We start from the raw sequence: 15489 nt of genomic DNA on the forward strand, positions 1-15489 counted from the left end.
TTGTAAAAGGACATTATGTTTCTCAAGCTCTTTAGTTTTCCTTGATTTAGATGGATTCAAAAGTTCCCTAAACGAGTAATTTCTTTAAAATGAAGGTGATTTTACTTTAACTTCTGTAAAAGCCTGACCCAATTCCTTTTTTCAAAAGTGCTTACTTTGTTCACAGAGTATATGTTTCTAAGAATGTTGAACAACTACCCAAGCACTCTAAATAGAAGCACTAATAAATCCTAAAATGCTGCAGCACACTGGGAACACAATTTGATCCCTAAAGCGGGCTCCAAACTACTGCTCAGTGAAAACAGCAAACAAAAGGCCCCAGTGTTAGTAGAAAACCGAGTTCTTCAAAGCAGGTAAAAGTCCTGTTTAGTCCTTCCATAAAGTAACGGAGAAAGGGTTTCCAGATTTTAAGTGACAAAGTTGCCCTGTGTAGCACAAAACAATTATAAGGCTTTACTTCTTAAGGGCCTAAATTATGAAAACAGTGGAACAACAGAACTGAAAATGAAAAACAAAACAAAAACAGCTTTAGCTTTGACGCAAAGAACTACAGCAATCCGAGACATAACCAAAGATTCTTAATTTTTAAAATGCTTCCTTTTAGCAGTGACTAACCTTTCATTATCTGTGACAACACATCAAGTAAGCAGCAGTACAAAAGATGCATGTGATTTCGAAATGCCACAACTGAGCCAACTGCAGCTGCCCTCGTATGTAGTATGGAGGCGTGACCAAAAAAGACTATAGGGAGCACGGGTTATCTGTCTCACGGGGTACTCTCCCGGTCTCTCATAGCAAAAGTTTGGGAAGTTTCTCCCTGCTTGAAAGTGCCCCCGGCTACAAGTATTCACCTTGTCCGAGCGTAGGGCCGTGGCATTCAAGGTGTTGAGTCACCGGGTACAGCGGTCGTGCGACATGAGTATTATTTGATGACGGAGATCGTAGTGGCGCAGGTGCCAAGGTAAACCGCTGGCAGAGATGACTGTGGTTTGATTTAAGGCAGAATAAAGTAGGGTCGGGACTGAGGCTCTGGCCCTAAAGGGATTGCATTTTATGTTGAGGCAACTTCAAAGTTCCCCATGTGACATATGTGCACTCCTCGGCGGTTTGAACTCTGAGAGCCAGGGTTTCCGGCGTGATTCCTACCAGTCGATAGATTGCAATCTTCTCCCGCTCCCATCCCTTCCCTACCCCAGCCTTGGTCCGCCCCTGAGTCCCTCCACGGCCCCTTCCCTCCCCCGCCCGGGAGATGCTACGACTCTAGCACTTCGCCATTCATCAACCGGTTCGCACCGGCAGCGGCCGCCGCGCGGTGACGTGCGCGGGGGGCGGGCCTCCACCCCCGCTCGTCGGCTCTCGGCCGGGAGGTCGCGGCCGTGATTGGTGGCCGAGAGTTCGCACGTCGTGCCGGCCATAAAAAAAAGGGCTTGTGACGCAAGGGCGCCTCGGCGCGCGTATTGGCTCCCTCTACTGCGGGCCGGCTGGGCTACGCGCTCTTCTCGGAGCCGCTCACTGCATGGTAGAGTCTGGTGCCCCCGCCGCCGCCAGCAAAGCCGCCGCCGCCCCGCGACGACCACCGCTACCCCCTGCCCTGCAGCCGCCGCCACTGCCGCCGCCTGTGTCGCCGCCGCCTCGGGACCGGCTGTATGATTAGGCCACAATCTTCAATGAGTAAACATATTCCTGTGAGTATCCGTCGCACCGCCGCCTCTGGGGCCGGGGCTCCACGACCGGCCCCCCCATCACCACCGTCGCCTTTGTTCGGAGCCCGGCGTCCGCTCCCCACCGCCCCGGCACGCAGTTCCGGTGGGTCCCTAGTAAGAAGGGGCCGGACTACGGCCCTGTGGCCGGACGGTGGGACTGGCTGCGGGGAGGCGGCCGCTGGGGTTCACGGGGCTGCGGGTTGGCGGTTGATTGCCGGAGGCACCGGCTTCCTAGTCCCTGCGGAGCCGGGGGCGGCGGGGGCAGTGCGGCCGGGCCTGCGTGGCGGGTGGGGGCGGTTTCGGCCACCGCAACAGGCCGGGCGGGGCGGCACAAAAGCCGCTTTGTGACCGCCGCCTCCGCCCTTGGCCCTCCGGTCTGGCGCGCCTGTCCGGGGCCCGGCGGGCTCCGCGGCGTCCCGAGGCCCCTTTGTTTGGCCGAAAGAGAGCAGCCCGCCTGGGAAGCGGGAGACGTGGCCCGGGGTGGGGCAAGGGCTGCGCGTGTCACTGCGGAGCCGGATACGGGGAGGGCGCGGCGGCGGGGTCGCCACCAGACCCGTGCCGGCGTGGGGTAGGCGGGGCGGCCGGCGAGGCTGATAACGGTCTCTACCGAGAGATCTCCGGGCTCGGGGGCCGGCGCGGGACAGGAGCCTGCAGCAGCCACCCCTGTGCTCCGCGGCCCGGGCCGGCGCCTCAGACAAAATGGCCTCGGCGTCCGCGCCTGACTGAAGGCGCGGCGCGAACCCGTGATTGCGGCGCGGAGAAGGGGCGCCGCGGGCGGGCCCCGGCGCGCACCGCCGCGGGCGCGGAGCTGCGGCCATCGGGGGCTTTGCGCGAGCAGGAGCCTTGCGGGGGCTGGAGTGAGGCTCTGCTAGGTGAGGAGACCGACTCCCTGCCCCGCCCTGCGCCCTCAGTCTCCACCTGGTAATTCGAGCTGTTCCGGATTTAACGCCCCACTTCGGGCTCTGGATAATGGGAACAAGTCGAGTCTTGTCCTTTCTGTGGGGCAAGTCGGCGGAGAAATGGTCTCGGTCTGAGCGCCCTGGAAACTGCCGGGACTACTGTTGCACTGAAGCGAAGGAGTCCACGGCCGGGCACCAGTATGCACTTTCCCTGCCAATCTTTGGGGCCCTGGATGGCGCCTTTTAATCGGGGACTATTTAGAACTGTTCCTGAAATCCTTGGTGTAATGTGTTGTTGCCTGCTTTTGGCTTGTGGCAACAGGAGCCAACCAGAGCCAGAATTCTGAGGTTTATCTTCTGTCTGTGGAAGCCTTCTACCATTCCAAGAGTATTAAGTTGTTATTTGCACTGTAGTTGGAACCGCCGACCTGCTTGGGATCCAGATTCTGAGGCAATGCTTCCTGTTACTCTTTTTATGTGAATTTTGTTTGATGGCCGTAAATCAGTTGAAAACCAAAAAGCTAGGTCATTCCCAAGAGTAAAGCAGCATTTTACATACGTTCCATACTAGATGCATTACCTAAGGTATAGTAGATCTGGAACAAACTTTGCGACGAACTATTGGACAGAGTGGTTATTCGGATTAATTGCTTTGACTCTGCAGTCTGACAAACTGACTTAAGCTTTTGCACAGAAATTGCTTTGCCCCCCCCCCCCGCCGGCGTATATTATTGTGATTATATGGAATGATAGATGGGAGGGGAAGAAATGCCTTAGTATTTCCGAGCTGCCTATTGTGGAGTTTTTCCTGTGGCAAGGAAATTGGTAATGAGGGAATGTCTTGGGCAGAACACAAGATGTAAGGTAGTCGTAGTCACTACTCTTTTGGTGGAAGTTCCACCCCAGCCACTGGATGGCTCCACTAAGTGAATTATTTCTGTTGCTTTCCCTGCTTCCTGATGAAACTTGCTTATTTGAAGAGATGTGGCCAAACTCAGCTGTAACAGGAATTTAGCTGTTAAATGTGGAAGTCGTAATGTGAAATACTTTCTCATACATCTGCTTTCAATTGAAAAAAGATAGTATCTGGAAATCAGAATACTAGGCCACGAGTCATTGCACTTAACAGCTTTACAAATGACTTCTTTAGTTCATTATGTCATGGAAAAGCTGCTAGAATTCACTTTTTTTCTTCTAAGGAAGTAATATTTAGGATTTGAGGTGAAAGTATAACTGAAACTATTTTCCAGATTACTGCTGTCTGTGTTCACTGTAATAGAGCCAAGTTTACTTAATGGCAGTCACTAATGTTTTAACACCTCTAGCAAATATATGAAGGAATAACTTCTGAGGGCTCCTTTGAACAAATTTGGAATACTGAAAGTCCTCTTTCTTCTGGGACAACCTTGTAAGAAATGACTCCTGAGGCTAGTTCCTTTGTTTTGACAGAAAATGAACTGGGGTTTTGACTTGCTATTTTTCAATGATCTGCTAGAACTCCATATGAATTCTTCAAAATGTAACAAAATTATTATAGAAACTATAGCATGGTGCAAAATTCTATTTAAAGGTGCAAAATGAAAATAGATAGTTTGAATTTAAGCTTTTGAAATGCTTAAATTTAAACTAAGGGAATCTTTGGTTAAAAGATTTTATTTGGTAATTTGCCCTTAAAAATACATTTAAAGTGTTTGGGGCAGTGGCTGGCACTTGGTACTCTTATTAACCTATGAATTTTTCTTATTCCTGTCTTTACTCCTTAGCACACAAGTCCTTTTTTCTTTTTTTAACTTTATGAATGTTTAATCTTGTAATATATAGCAAGTTGATTAACTTCCAGGGACTCAGATAAGGAAAATCTGTTAGAAGAGAATTGTAAATTAATGGGTTGTTAAGGATTAAATGGATAGTGTATGTGGAAGCATTTTGAAAACCAGTTTCTTCTCTTCCGCTTAAGAACGTGTTGGTTGAAGGGCGCCTGGCTGGCTCAGTTGGTAGAGCGTGTGACTCTTCATCTTAGGGTTTTAAGTTCGAGCCCCACGTTGGCTGTAAAGATTATTTTAAAAATAAAAATTTTTTTAAAAAACATTTTCGTTGAATCTTTAGAGGAGTAAGTAATTTATGCAAGGACTAACAGCTTCCAAAGTTTTCATGAAGTTTACAGTATGTAAAAATATTTTATTTGCTGGAAAAATCAGTATAGAAAGTTGTAGATTTTATAACATTGTAAAGCCACCAACTATTTAAAACGAGTAATTAATGGAAGAGTATGTGTAAGTGATATTGTCTAAATGAAACAGTGGTATTCTTAGAGGGGTCTCTGTATTAGGTTAGTAATTTCAGTTTAAATAATCTACTTGTGACTGCTTGTTTTATGGTTATTATTTTAATTTGTAATCACTTGTATTTTTGTGATTTAAGTAAAAGTTGAAAAGGTGGGTTGGGCCCAAATTTGAAAATATCGTTGTGCACTTAAATACTACAAAACATAACATGTTCCTTTGAATTGGAAAACAACTTTTTTCTTCTTTCTCTTTTTTTCTTTTAAACAGCAGTTCTGTGGTGTTCTTGGTCACACATTTATGGAGTTTCTGAAGGGCAGTGGAGATTACTGCCAGGCACAGCACGACCTCTATGCAGACAAGTGAACTGTAGAAATTCATTACTACTCCACCAAGAAGCCCCCATAAGAGTGGTTAACCTGGACACAGAAGTGTTGAATTGAAATCCACAGAGCATTTTACAAGAGTTCTGACCTGGATGGGGTAAACCTCAGTGCACTTCCTTTCTATTGCCTCAGTATTACTGGATTGAAGAATTGCTGCTTCTTGTTAGGAGGTTCATTTCATTTCCCATTACTCCCAACTTCATGCTCAAAGCACTGAGAATTTCAAGTGGAGTATATTGAAGTAGACTCAGTTTCTTTGCGTCATTTCTGTATTCAATTTTTTAAATTCTTTCATAACCCTATAGAGTGTTTTTTAACTAAATTAACATGGCTCGAATGAACCGCCCCAGCTCCTGTGGAAGTCACATACAAGAACATGAGATTTCTTATTACACACAATCCAACCAATGCGACCTTAAACAAATTTATAGAGGTAAGGTTTGATACTTCTTAATGTCTTAAACTGATTATAGTTTAATGGTGGGGCTTTTTGTCAAACAAAATAAATAGTAGTTCAGAAAAATTTTGTTGATATGCCTACAGTTCAGTTTCCAGAAATGAAATATCAGTTTCTTTTTTAGGTGACAGGAAAATTATTTTGTACATTTCAAAAAGGACATGTACTTGAATTAGCTTGGATTTATAATAAGATCATCTAGTTGTTCATGCCTCGCAGCTTGTTTATTTAAATCTATATGAAGGCAGTATAACAGTATGATTCTCACTTACAAGAAATTTTAAGGAGGAAAGCAGCCACTTAGAGATTGTTGGTAAATCTGCTTTATCTAATGACTAATATTGTAACCAAAGTTAGTTAATGTCTTGGGCCCTATTTGATGCTTAGAGCTAATTTTTAGCTACTGATTATAATTAGTAATAATGGATTATGAGTCTTAAAGCTTGTAGTTTTAAATGGTATGGGGGTTTTACACTGTACTTACAGGACTTCAGAGTCTTTGAATATACTTTTAAGGTTATAAATTACGGTGTGTACTGCCAATGAGCAAAAGTTAAGGAGTTAATGTAATCAGGTCAAGTCAGGTTATTTGTAGTCATGAGTGATTCCTTTGGGTTCTGTTTACCTTTGTCTCTGAATTTCTTCTCTCTTTTGTTAGTGCTTCATTTCCATCTGGCAGGTGTCACCATGACTATAAACATGTATGAAGGGCCACGGATTTTTTTTTAACTTCATTTATTAAAAACATATGTGATGTTTAATATTCCCCTTTTATGCCATTCTAGTGTTGTCATTTAAAACAACATTTCACTTCCCAGAGTTGTGAATGTGGGTGGTGTGATAGATAGATAGATAGATAGATAGATAGATAGATAGATAGATAACAAAAATTCACTTTCCTGTCAAAACATACATAGGTTATATCATTCATTCCATGATTTTCTGTTAACTAACAATACCTTTTGAACAATTATTAAGCAATAGTAGCATGGTTATAAATACTTATTAAGTATTTTTTAATGTATGTTTTATCCAGGAACTTAAGAAGTATGGAGTTACAACAATAGTAAGAGTATGTGAAGCAACTTACGACACTACTCTTGTGGAGAAAGAAGGCATCCATGTTCTCGTAAGCGTTTAATAGTTCCTGTGTGTTTGATACATGCTAAAATGACCAACTTCAAAAAGCTTGATATTTTTTTAAGTTATTACAAAAGTATGCAGCATCTTAATTTCTAAATTAAGATGAAAGCTAAGTAAAGTTTTGAAGTAATGAGATCTTTATAAAGATTCAGCATTTATTTGCATTTCATTGACAGTGGGGTTTCATAAAACATGTGTTTAAGCATATTAAAATGCTTTTGAAGACATTTGAATTTTAGAAATTTAGAATTAGAAATTTAGAATTATTAGTTGGCACTTATATTAAAAAATCTAAAATGTTTATTCTTTTGACTTAGGATTGGCCTTTTGATGATGGTGCACCACCATCTAACCAGATTGTTGATGACTGGTTAAGTCTTGTAAAAATTAAGTTTCGTGAAGAACCTGGTTGTTGTATTGCTGTTCATTGTGTTGCAGGCCTTGGGAGGTAAGAGAATTTCTTAAATCCATTTAATGGTATTGGTCTTGATTCTAGTAAAAACTTGATTTTGAGTCCAAGAAAGATTCAGTTATCACTTTCTGAGTCAATATGCTTTGTTAGGTTACATATTAAACTAAATTTAAAAGTAGGTGAATGTAATAGAATGATGTATTCCAGTACAGCTGGAACTAACAAATACCGTATTTGTAATTTACACTTGTCTTTGTGGGCACAATTACTTAATAGAATTAATTGTGTGTGCTAGGTTATATAAATGATTTTGGAATCCAGACTCATTGGGAAAAAGAATTGCAAATCATTTCTAAGATGGTTTATGTTGCATATGGTGTACTGTTGATAGCGTTCTTGATCCTGGAGATTCTGGTTCAGTGGGAACTCATTACCCAGTAATGCCCAAATATTCGTATCCAGATTTGTAAGTCACTATAACTGCCCTCCATCCCTACCACTAAAAAAAAGTTCTTTTCTAGTGGGGAAAAGTAAAATGAATATTGATGGCCGGTGCGGGGGGGGGGGGCATGCAACTGTGTCACAATCTCATTGATAATAAAAAAGGGAGTAAACATTTCCAGAAGATCTTTAGGAAAAGGAGTTCCTGACCTTTAATTTAAAAAAACATTTTTTTTAAAAAGGAAATATTTTTCAGTGTTTGGAATTCAGAAAAATTATCTGCATTTATCAAGATTTACCCCTTGATAAATTTACCCTTAAATTTTTTTAAGATTGCCCTTGAATAATACAAGTCTTAATTTCTAGATTTATTTGTAACAATTAAGGGCATAGTTTATTTTTGGTTCTAGGTAAAGGTCTGGGTTTGGTAGGGAAATGCTGATGCTTAATTTTTTTAATAAGAAGTCAACATTTACTATAAGGTTTACATAGGAAGGGTGGTAAATAATAGTATTTTTGGGTTAAGGAATGAATGTTTGGAATGTTGAATTTTCTAGGATTTGATTTTGAAAAAAATGATTTATCAAAATTCTCACCCTACCAGAGCTCCAGTGCTCGTTGCCCTAGCATTAATTGAAGGTGGGATGAAATACGAAGATGCGGTACAGTTCATAAGACAGTAAGTATATAAATAACCTTCTTTTCATTTTTTCATTGTCAGTGGATTTTATTACTACAAAAAAATTTTCCCCCACAGCCCGTCTAACCATTACATTCATTTTTAAGAATGTATTAAATCCAGGAAATAAGATCTTATTTACACTCCTTGTAAATGCTCATATTACTGAGATTCTAATCAGTAAATTGTCTTTTCTCAGATCTCATATAAGTGGATATATAAATTTTGACTGTTGTAACCAACACTCAAGATTTAGGACTTTTTAGTACCTTTTTTCCATTTACACATGTATGCCTATCCATAAATTAAGCATTAAGTTACAGCATAATAATCAAAAGATAAATTGCCACAGGAGATGATAATTGTCTATAGCATAGTAAACGGTAACATGGAGGGGTTTTGCTTTAGTAACTTCATCGTTTGTTTTTCTCCATCTAGAAAGCGGCGTGGAGCTTTTAACAGCAAGCAACTTTTGTATTTGGAGAAGTATCGTCCTAAAATGCGGCTGCGCTTCAAAGATTCCAATGGTCATAGAAACAACTGTTGCATTCAATAAAACTGGGGTGCCTGATGTCATTGCCTTGGAAGTGGAACTTGAAACAGGACCTAATTTGTCGTACATATTAGCCAACATGTTGGCTTGGTGATTAAGTCTAATGAAGCTTCCATAGGAGTATTGGAAAGCGGTTTTATCAGGCCACAAGTTTGACGGAATTGCAACCTCTGTGTTTGGGTTACGATCAGCCTATTTGGACACTTAGCAAAAGATTCTTGCTTTACAGCATTTAAAATGTGCTTATCACTTGTACCAATTGACCTTTCCTGAAATCATGCAGTATTATGTCTTTAAATCTACTCCCATGCCAGAATCTTATCAATATAAGAAATTTAGAAAGATTAGGTGCCAAAATACCCAGCACAATATTTGTTGTATATTTTTAGTATCATACAGAACTAAAATCCCAGGAACTATGAACACTCTGGACCTTATGTGGTTTATTCCTTCAGTCATTTCAAACATAGAAATTAGGGCCTATATGGTTATTTGCCTGCTCACTTTATGTTTACATCTCCCACATTCATATCAGTATACATCAGGTTTGCTCAACTTTTTTTTTTTTTTAAACCAAGTCTTAACAATGATTATTTCATGTCTTTCTACAAATTTCATTTTGTGCTGTTATGGAAAACCTCCATTTTGAAAATCTGCGTTGTACAGAAGCACATGTCTTTAATGTCTCCAGACAAAAAAGCCTTACAGTTAATTTTAGTGTTTGCACTTTGGGGTGCAACTTACAGGGAGGGCCTGAAAAAAGAATGGGAGGGGGCTATTAAGTATTTTTAGTATAATGTTGCCTTTGTCTTGTGCAGAACATGTAGAATATGCTCTTTAATTTAGTAAATATTTTTTTAAAAGGTAGAAATGCTTTGTTATTGTAGCTGAAATGATTCTTAATCATAAAATTTCTGAGATTCTTGTAATTTTTTTTCTTACTTATCTGAAGTTGTTTACCAACTTATTTTTGTTTGAAGTGTGATTTTTTTTTCCTTCTCTTCCCAACCTCTCTTGCAAAAAAAAAAAAAAAAAAAAAAGGGGGTTTCTGCTAATGAATTGAGCAGACATCTAATATTTTATATGCCTTTTGAGCTGTGTAACTTAATATTTGGATACTTGATAATTTGTTTTATTATGTAATTGATAAAATGGTGATGTGTATTAATGTTAGTTCAACCATATATTTATACTGTCTGGGAATGTGTGGTTATAGTTCTGTGGGAGAAATAATTTGTCAGTGTTCACCAGCTTGTAAAAACCTAGTGCGAGAGCTTAAACATCTAAATAAATAATGAAATGCATTTATTATCCTTGAAATTGTTTGGCTTAAAGTTAACTTATTTTGTAGAAAATGATATAAATGAATTATGCTTCACTTAGTGCCATTTGAAGTATGCCCTCTTTTTTTAACAAATGAAGGATTAAATGAAGTTGACATTTAGTAAGCTCTTTATCGACACAATTTGTTAGTCATGAGAACTGCTTAATATTAAAAGTACTTTCCATTATAAACTTTCCTTTTTAAAGGTTTAAATAATTTTGAACCAGTGTACTATGCTGTCTTGAGAAACTGTAGAGGAAGGCCTTAATTTGAAGCTCAGTTCCACCAATAATAACTTGTTTTGGGCAACTTCTCAGCCCATTTTCTCATTTGCAAATAATGGATTCCTTTATAGGTTTTGATATTTGAAGGTAATATTTGGCACATGAGGACTTAATTAAGTTGAATTTCTTTCAGTAATCTAAAGTGCTTCCTTTGCATAGCTCATATTAATGTAAAAGGGACAGGTGTCCTTGTCTGACTTTTTTTTTTTAATAGTTAAAACTGAGTAAGATTAAAAAAAAAATGGTACTCCACATTGTGTTTTAAAGATTTTGCTTCCATCTCTTTGTGCCAATTTAGCACTTAATATACACCGTTTTTGAAACTTAGAGCCAAGGCAAAAGGAATAAGGAGGGGTCTCTGGGGACCCTTAGTTCTTTAAATCTTAGATCTTTTGTAATTGAGACTAGTTATTTAACCTGGGTTTTTTTGTTGTTGTTTTGTTCTTTTTTAAATGCAGCCTGCCCCTGAAGATAATTTCATAATTTTGTGTAATTGATAACTAAGTGATAATTGCTATTATCACACAGCCCATAAAATAGCATTTGTTTATTGAGAGGAGGTGCCATCATGATGAATGAAACGTCTTGAGTTTGAAACATTGTTGGTTTGCAGTATTGGATTGTATATATATGGTGCTTAAAATCAATTTATAAACCTCACCTGTACAGTATACAAATGATGAAATTTGCTTTTTATCCAAATATTTTGTGTCTTGTAAATATGACTAATTATAGAAATACCCATTATACATTCTGGGAGATTCCTTATATCTAATAGGAAATAAAATAGAGATAATGAGTTGAGATCTTGACTATAAGAAGCTATCAGATGGTGTTTGAAAATTTGGTTACTTGGTTTTGGATAACAATTTCCCTCAATAGGATGATGTAAATAGTGACTAGTTGACTAGGCCTGTCTATAGGAACCATAATGCTGACAAGTAAGTGATGTGATTACTGAATCAGAACAAGAGACAATGCAGCCTTACTTGAAAGCAAAACCTAGAAGAAATAAGGTTGATCCTTTTGCAGTGCAGGGCAACCTTCCTTTGTTATTCCTCCTAACATCCTTTTTTTCCTAGAACAGTGCTCTTACTCTCACACTTTCACACAGCTCTTTGCCTAGAAGTATCCAGCCCAGGCATGTAATCACATCTGCTTACATCCCCCTTCTAGCCAGAGCACTTCAAAATGATAACTGTGGTACACCAACTTGGCTTCAGAATCTTGATCTTTCGGATTTGTTTTTAAATGTCATTCTATTCATCTAACAAATACCTACTGTTTCTAGGCATTTAAGAGTGCAGAGAACATAAAGATGGTGTCACCAGATTTTGGTCTCCAATGAATACCCCAGTCCTTTCCATAATTAAGAACACTTTTTATTAGAATTTAAGACAATGTGATTTCAAGGGGAAGTGGAAGCATAAGTAATTTTTTTCCATGTAGGCAATGAAGTTCTCTTAGAAGTAGGTTTTGAAAACACTTGAAATAGAATTTGCTGTACATGTTCAAACTGCACGTTCCCATTAATAAATTGTGTGGTGTATTTTTACACCTGAATTGAAAAAGAGTAGTTTGAAAATGTATGACACAGGGACGCCTGGGTGGCGCAGTCGTTAAGCGTCTGCCTTCGTTCGGCTCTGGGGGTGATCACAGCATTCTAGAATCGAGCCTCACATCAGGCTCCTCCACTAGGAGCCTGCTTCTTCCTCTCCCACTCCCCCTGCTTGTGTTCCCTCTCTCGCTGGCTGTCTCTCTCTGTCAAATTAATAAATAAAATCTTGAAAAAGAAAATGTCTGACACAATGTTTCTGCATTATATTTGGTGTAACTAGGCTAAGCAGAACCTTGGAAGGAAAACACATGTTTGCCTTCAATGAAGTAAGCTAGTTATGTGCATTAAGTTATGAATGGAAGGATTAACAGTAATTCTACAATTAGATGTATATTGTCAGACTAACCAATTAATATAGCTATTATGATAGTTACCATTTATTAAGGATCTTACTGCCAGGTAATTTTCATAATGTGATTATCTTAAAATCCTGTACTTTCCCAATTTTATACATAAGGGATAAAAGCCTCCACTTAGGTGACTATCTGATAAGTAGAATGCAGGGATTCGGGGTACCTGGATGGCTCAGTCAGTTGAATGTCTGACTTCGATTTCAGCTCAGGTCATCTTGGAGTTTTGTTGAATTGAGCACCCCCCTTCTGGCTCCATGCTCAGACTCAAGGGAGTCTGCTTGAGATTCTTTTCCCTCTGTCTCTCCCCTTACTCTCTCAAAAAAAATTTTTTTAAGATTTTATTTTTTTGTTTGAGTGATAGAGCTAGCACAGATGGAGAGGGAGAAGCAGACCCTGCTGAGCAGAGCGCCCAACTCAGGGCTCGATCCCAGGACCCTGAGATCCTGACCTGAGCTGAAGGCAGATGCTTAACCAACAGCCACCCAGACAACCCCTCAAATAAAATCTTAAAAAAAAAGTGCAGGGATTCAAACATGTGACTACTACACACAGCTATGACTACATATGCTTGAACTTTTTAATCAGTTGTTAAAGGTTTCAGGAGTTCTTCAACTGCCTATGGAATTCATTTTCTTTAAGAAAGTGTGAATACCATGTGATTGTGTAAATTTCTTCATTTAGATTGAAACTTTTCCTTTTTTTACAAAATCCTTCTTGAAGTAAATCAGGATAGGCTAAGATAATGCTGCAGAAAAACCAACCCTGAAAATAATTTAGATATTTTTTACTTAAACTTCATATCCATCCACCCAAGCTGATGGAGAATTTTCTCGCTAGAACAGTGCTAGTTGTGACAAAACGCCAAAAGGGCTTTGATAAAAATTAAGTTCTTGACTAAGAAATCCTACATAACACTTCTATCCAATTCATTGGATAGAACTCGTCACATAGCCACCAGCACAAAAAATGGAATCCTATTGTGCTGAAAAGCTAGAAATACACAGCAATAATTGCTACCACATCAGAGTTTCATAAAGTAAGTTTATTTACTTCTATTTTTTTAAAGTAAGCTCTATGCCCATGGGGCTTGAACTCACAACCCTGAGATCAAGATTCACATGCTCTACCCACTGAGCCAGCCAAGTACCCCTAAAATAAATTTTGTTTTTTAAAGAGTATATCCACAGTTAACAACCCACATAACTGAAATATCAAGCATAGGGGATAAAGTTCCCAAGCAACCAAAATAGATGTCATGAAGTTTAGGCATCCAAGTGTGTGCCTATTACTAGGGAATCAAAGGTGCTTATTTAAGCCTATTTAATCTTATTTTAGAGTAACTGTAGCCGACGTTGGTACTTTGGTTTCCTGCCAGACTAGAGGTTGTAGATAAGAAGTAGAGTATGGGGAGAGAAGCTCATGGGCAAGATATACTTGTCAACCTGATATTGAAAGACTTGGACTATGAAAACTGAAGTGAATTTAAAAAGCACAGCGATTTGGGACACATCAATGCTATGGACTAACAGCCTTAGGCTTATATACCTCTGTAGTCCATCAATGTTTCACCCAGAGCACAGAACAATTACAGATATTTATCTGTAATTCATCATCAAAACTATAAACCATTACATTTGGCTTTGTATGTTTTAAGGCAAGAAATTTTATAATCTAAAATGTTCAAGGGACGTTCTTAGAAAAATGGTCCCTTGAGTAAGTTTGGTAAACACCTAAACTTAAATATTATTTACTGCTATATTGTTCAGTGCCTTTGATATGTTAATGTGAATTTTGTGTCTTTCCAAGAGTACAGTATAATATATAACTATTGAATATGTCAGCTCTCGGAAGGAAACAGATGGTATATTCACAGTGGACAATCGAGAACATTTAATAGAGGGAAACCAACAAGGGAGAATGCAGTACTGTTACCATCTCCAGGCCTAAAGAGGCAAGGAAGGGGGGAGCAGTTAACTGGAGAGAACAGCTAAATAGGACTGCCTCATAGAAGTTGTGACTCTAGTAGGAAAACAGCCGACTAACTCGAGGCAATCCCGCAGAAGGGAGGTGAGAGATCCAGGAATAAATAGCTATCTCCGTTTCCCCATCTCCTTTAATGTCCTGCTTATCTCCCCATTCTCCTTCAGCCTTTCTCCCCTTTAGCCCAATCCAAGAGGAAGGCAGGGCGATGGAACCTGGAGTCTAACATAAACCCTTTGGGCACAGGGCAGAAGGTAGAGAGTGGGAAACACAATATTCTGTACAACTGTGGGTCCCTTTTTTTCACAGATGACCGTTTGGGACTACAGTATTCTGCAGAACATGTTTTCAGAAAACTTGACATGATCCATTTATAGATATACAAACTAATACATACAAACACTTCTTTTAAAAGTGACAATGAAAGAATCTACACTAATATGAAACAGCTCGTTCATTCAATTTCAATTTAATCAAGTGTTGATTTTGGGGGGGAGCAGAATATAATTTCTCCAACAAAATGATAAGATAAACAGCCTAATGCCCATTTCACTTTTGACTTATGAACTGTGATCATGGAGTAGGTCATTTTTGCAAAAATATTCCAGAGCTTTTTCCCGAAGATATTTATTAACCAGTTATTCAGGTAATTTGTCTTGAAGCTGGCATGGCATCTACTATGGTATCTATATAAATTTTCTTTCTTCCAATTTTTAATTGATTTAACTCTACCAGAAACTCATCTAACAACTTTTGGGGGATGCCTGGGTGACTTAGTCAGTTAAGCAAGCCTCTGCTTTCAGCTGAGGTCATGATCCCAGGGTCCTGGGATGGAGTCCCACATGCGCTCCTTGCTCAGCAGGGAGTGGCTTCTCCCTCTGCCCGCTGCTCCCCCTGCTTGTGCTCTCTCTCTCTCAAATAAATAAATAAAACCTTTAAGAAGAAAAAAAAAACCTCTGTGGTGATTTGAGCAGC

The 15489-nt window shown here is 39.6% G+C and overlaps 2 protein-coding genes across 2 annotated transcripts; both read left to right on the plus strand.

Moving 5' to 3' along the window:
- The first annotated feature begins 1667 nt into the window (after positions 1-1667).
- On the plus strand, positions 1668-5455 carry LOC117797175 (translation initiation factor IF-2-like). Its single transcript, XM_034648270.1, has 3 exons — positions 1668-1817; positions 1939-2575; positions 5158-5455. Exons 1-3 carry the CDS (start codon positions 1668-1670, stop codon positions 5325-5327), a joined length of 957 nt encoding a protein of 318 aa, XP_034504161.1. The 3' UTR covers positions 5328-5455.
- A 142-nt stretch (positions 5456-5597) lies between these two features.
- PTP4A1 (protein tyrosine phosphatase 4A1) lies at positions 5598-10275 on the plus strand. The gene is given in 6 exon segments (XM_019806668.2): positions 5598-5615; positions 5617-5703; positions 6764-6856; positions 7188-7318; positions 8328-8402; positions 8841-10275. Coding segments are annotated over 6 exon segments (522 nt in total). The 3' UTR covers positions 8959-10275.
- Positions 10276-15489: the final 5214 nt, after the last annotated feature.

The sequence above is a fragment of the Ailuropoda melanoleuca genome, chromosome 19 (assembly GCF_002007445.2).
Source record: "Ailuropoda melanoleuca isolate Jingjing chromosome 19, ASM200744v2, whole genome shotgun sequence".
NCBI classification, from domain to species: Eukaryota; Metazoa; Chordata; class Mammalia; order Carnivora; family Ursidae; genus Ailuropoda; species Ailuropoda melanoleuca.

Excerpts from the sequence above, each read along its gene's own strand:
- LOC117797175 (XM_034648270.1), top strand. The coding sequence starts at position 1,668 with ATGAGTAAACATATTCCTGTGAGTATCCGTCGCACCGCCGCCTCTGGG. Across the intron at positions 1,818-1,938 it reads GCAGTTCCGGTGGGTCCCTA|TCCCTGCGGAGCCGGGGGCG; the intron begins GTAAGAAGGGGC and ends CCGGCTTCCTAG. Across the intron at positions 2,576-5,157 it reads CTGGAGTGAGGCTCTGCTAG|TTCTGTGGTGTTCTTGGTCA; the intron begins GTGAGGAGACCG and ends TTTAAACAGCAG.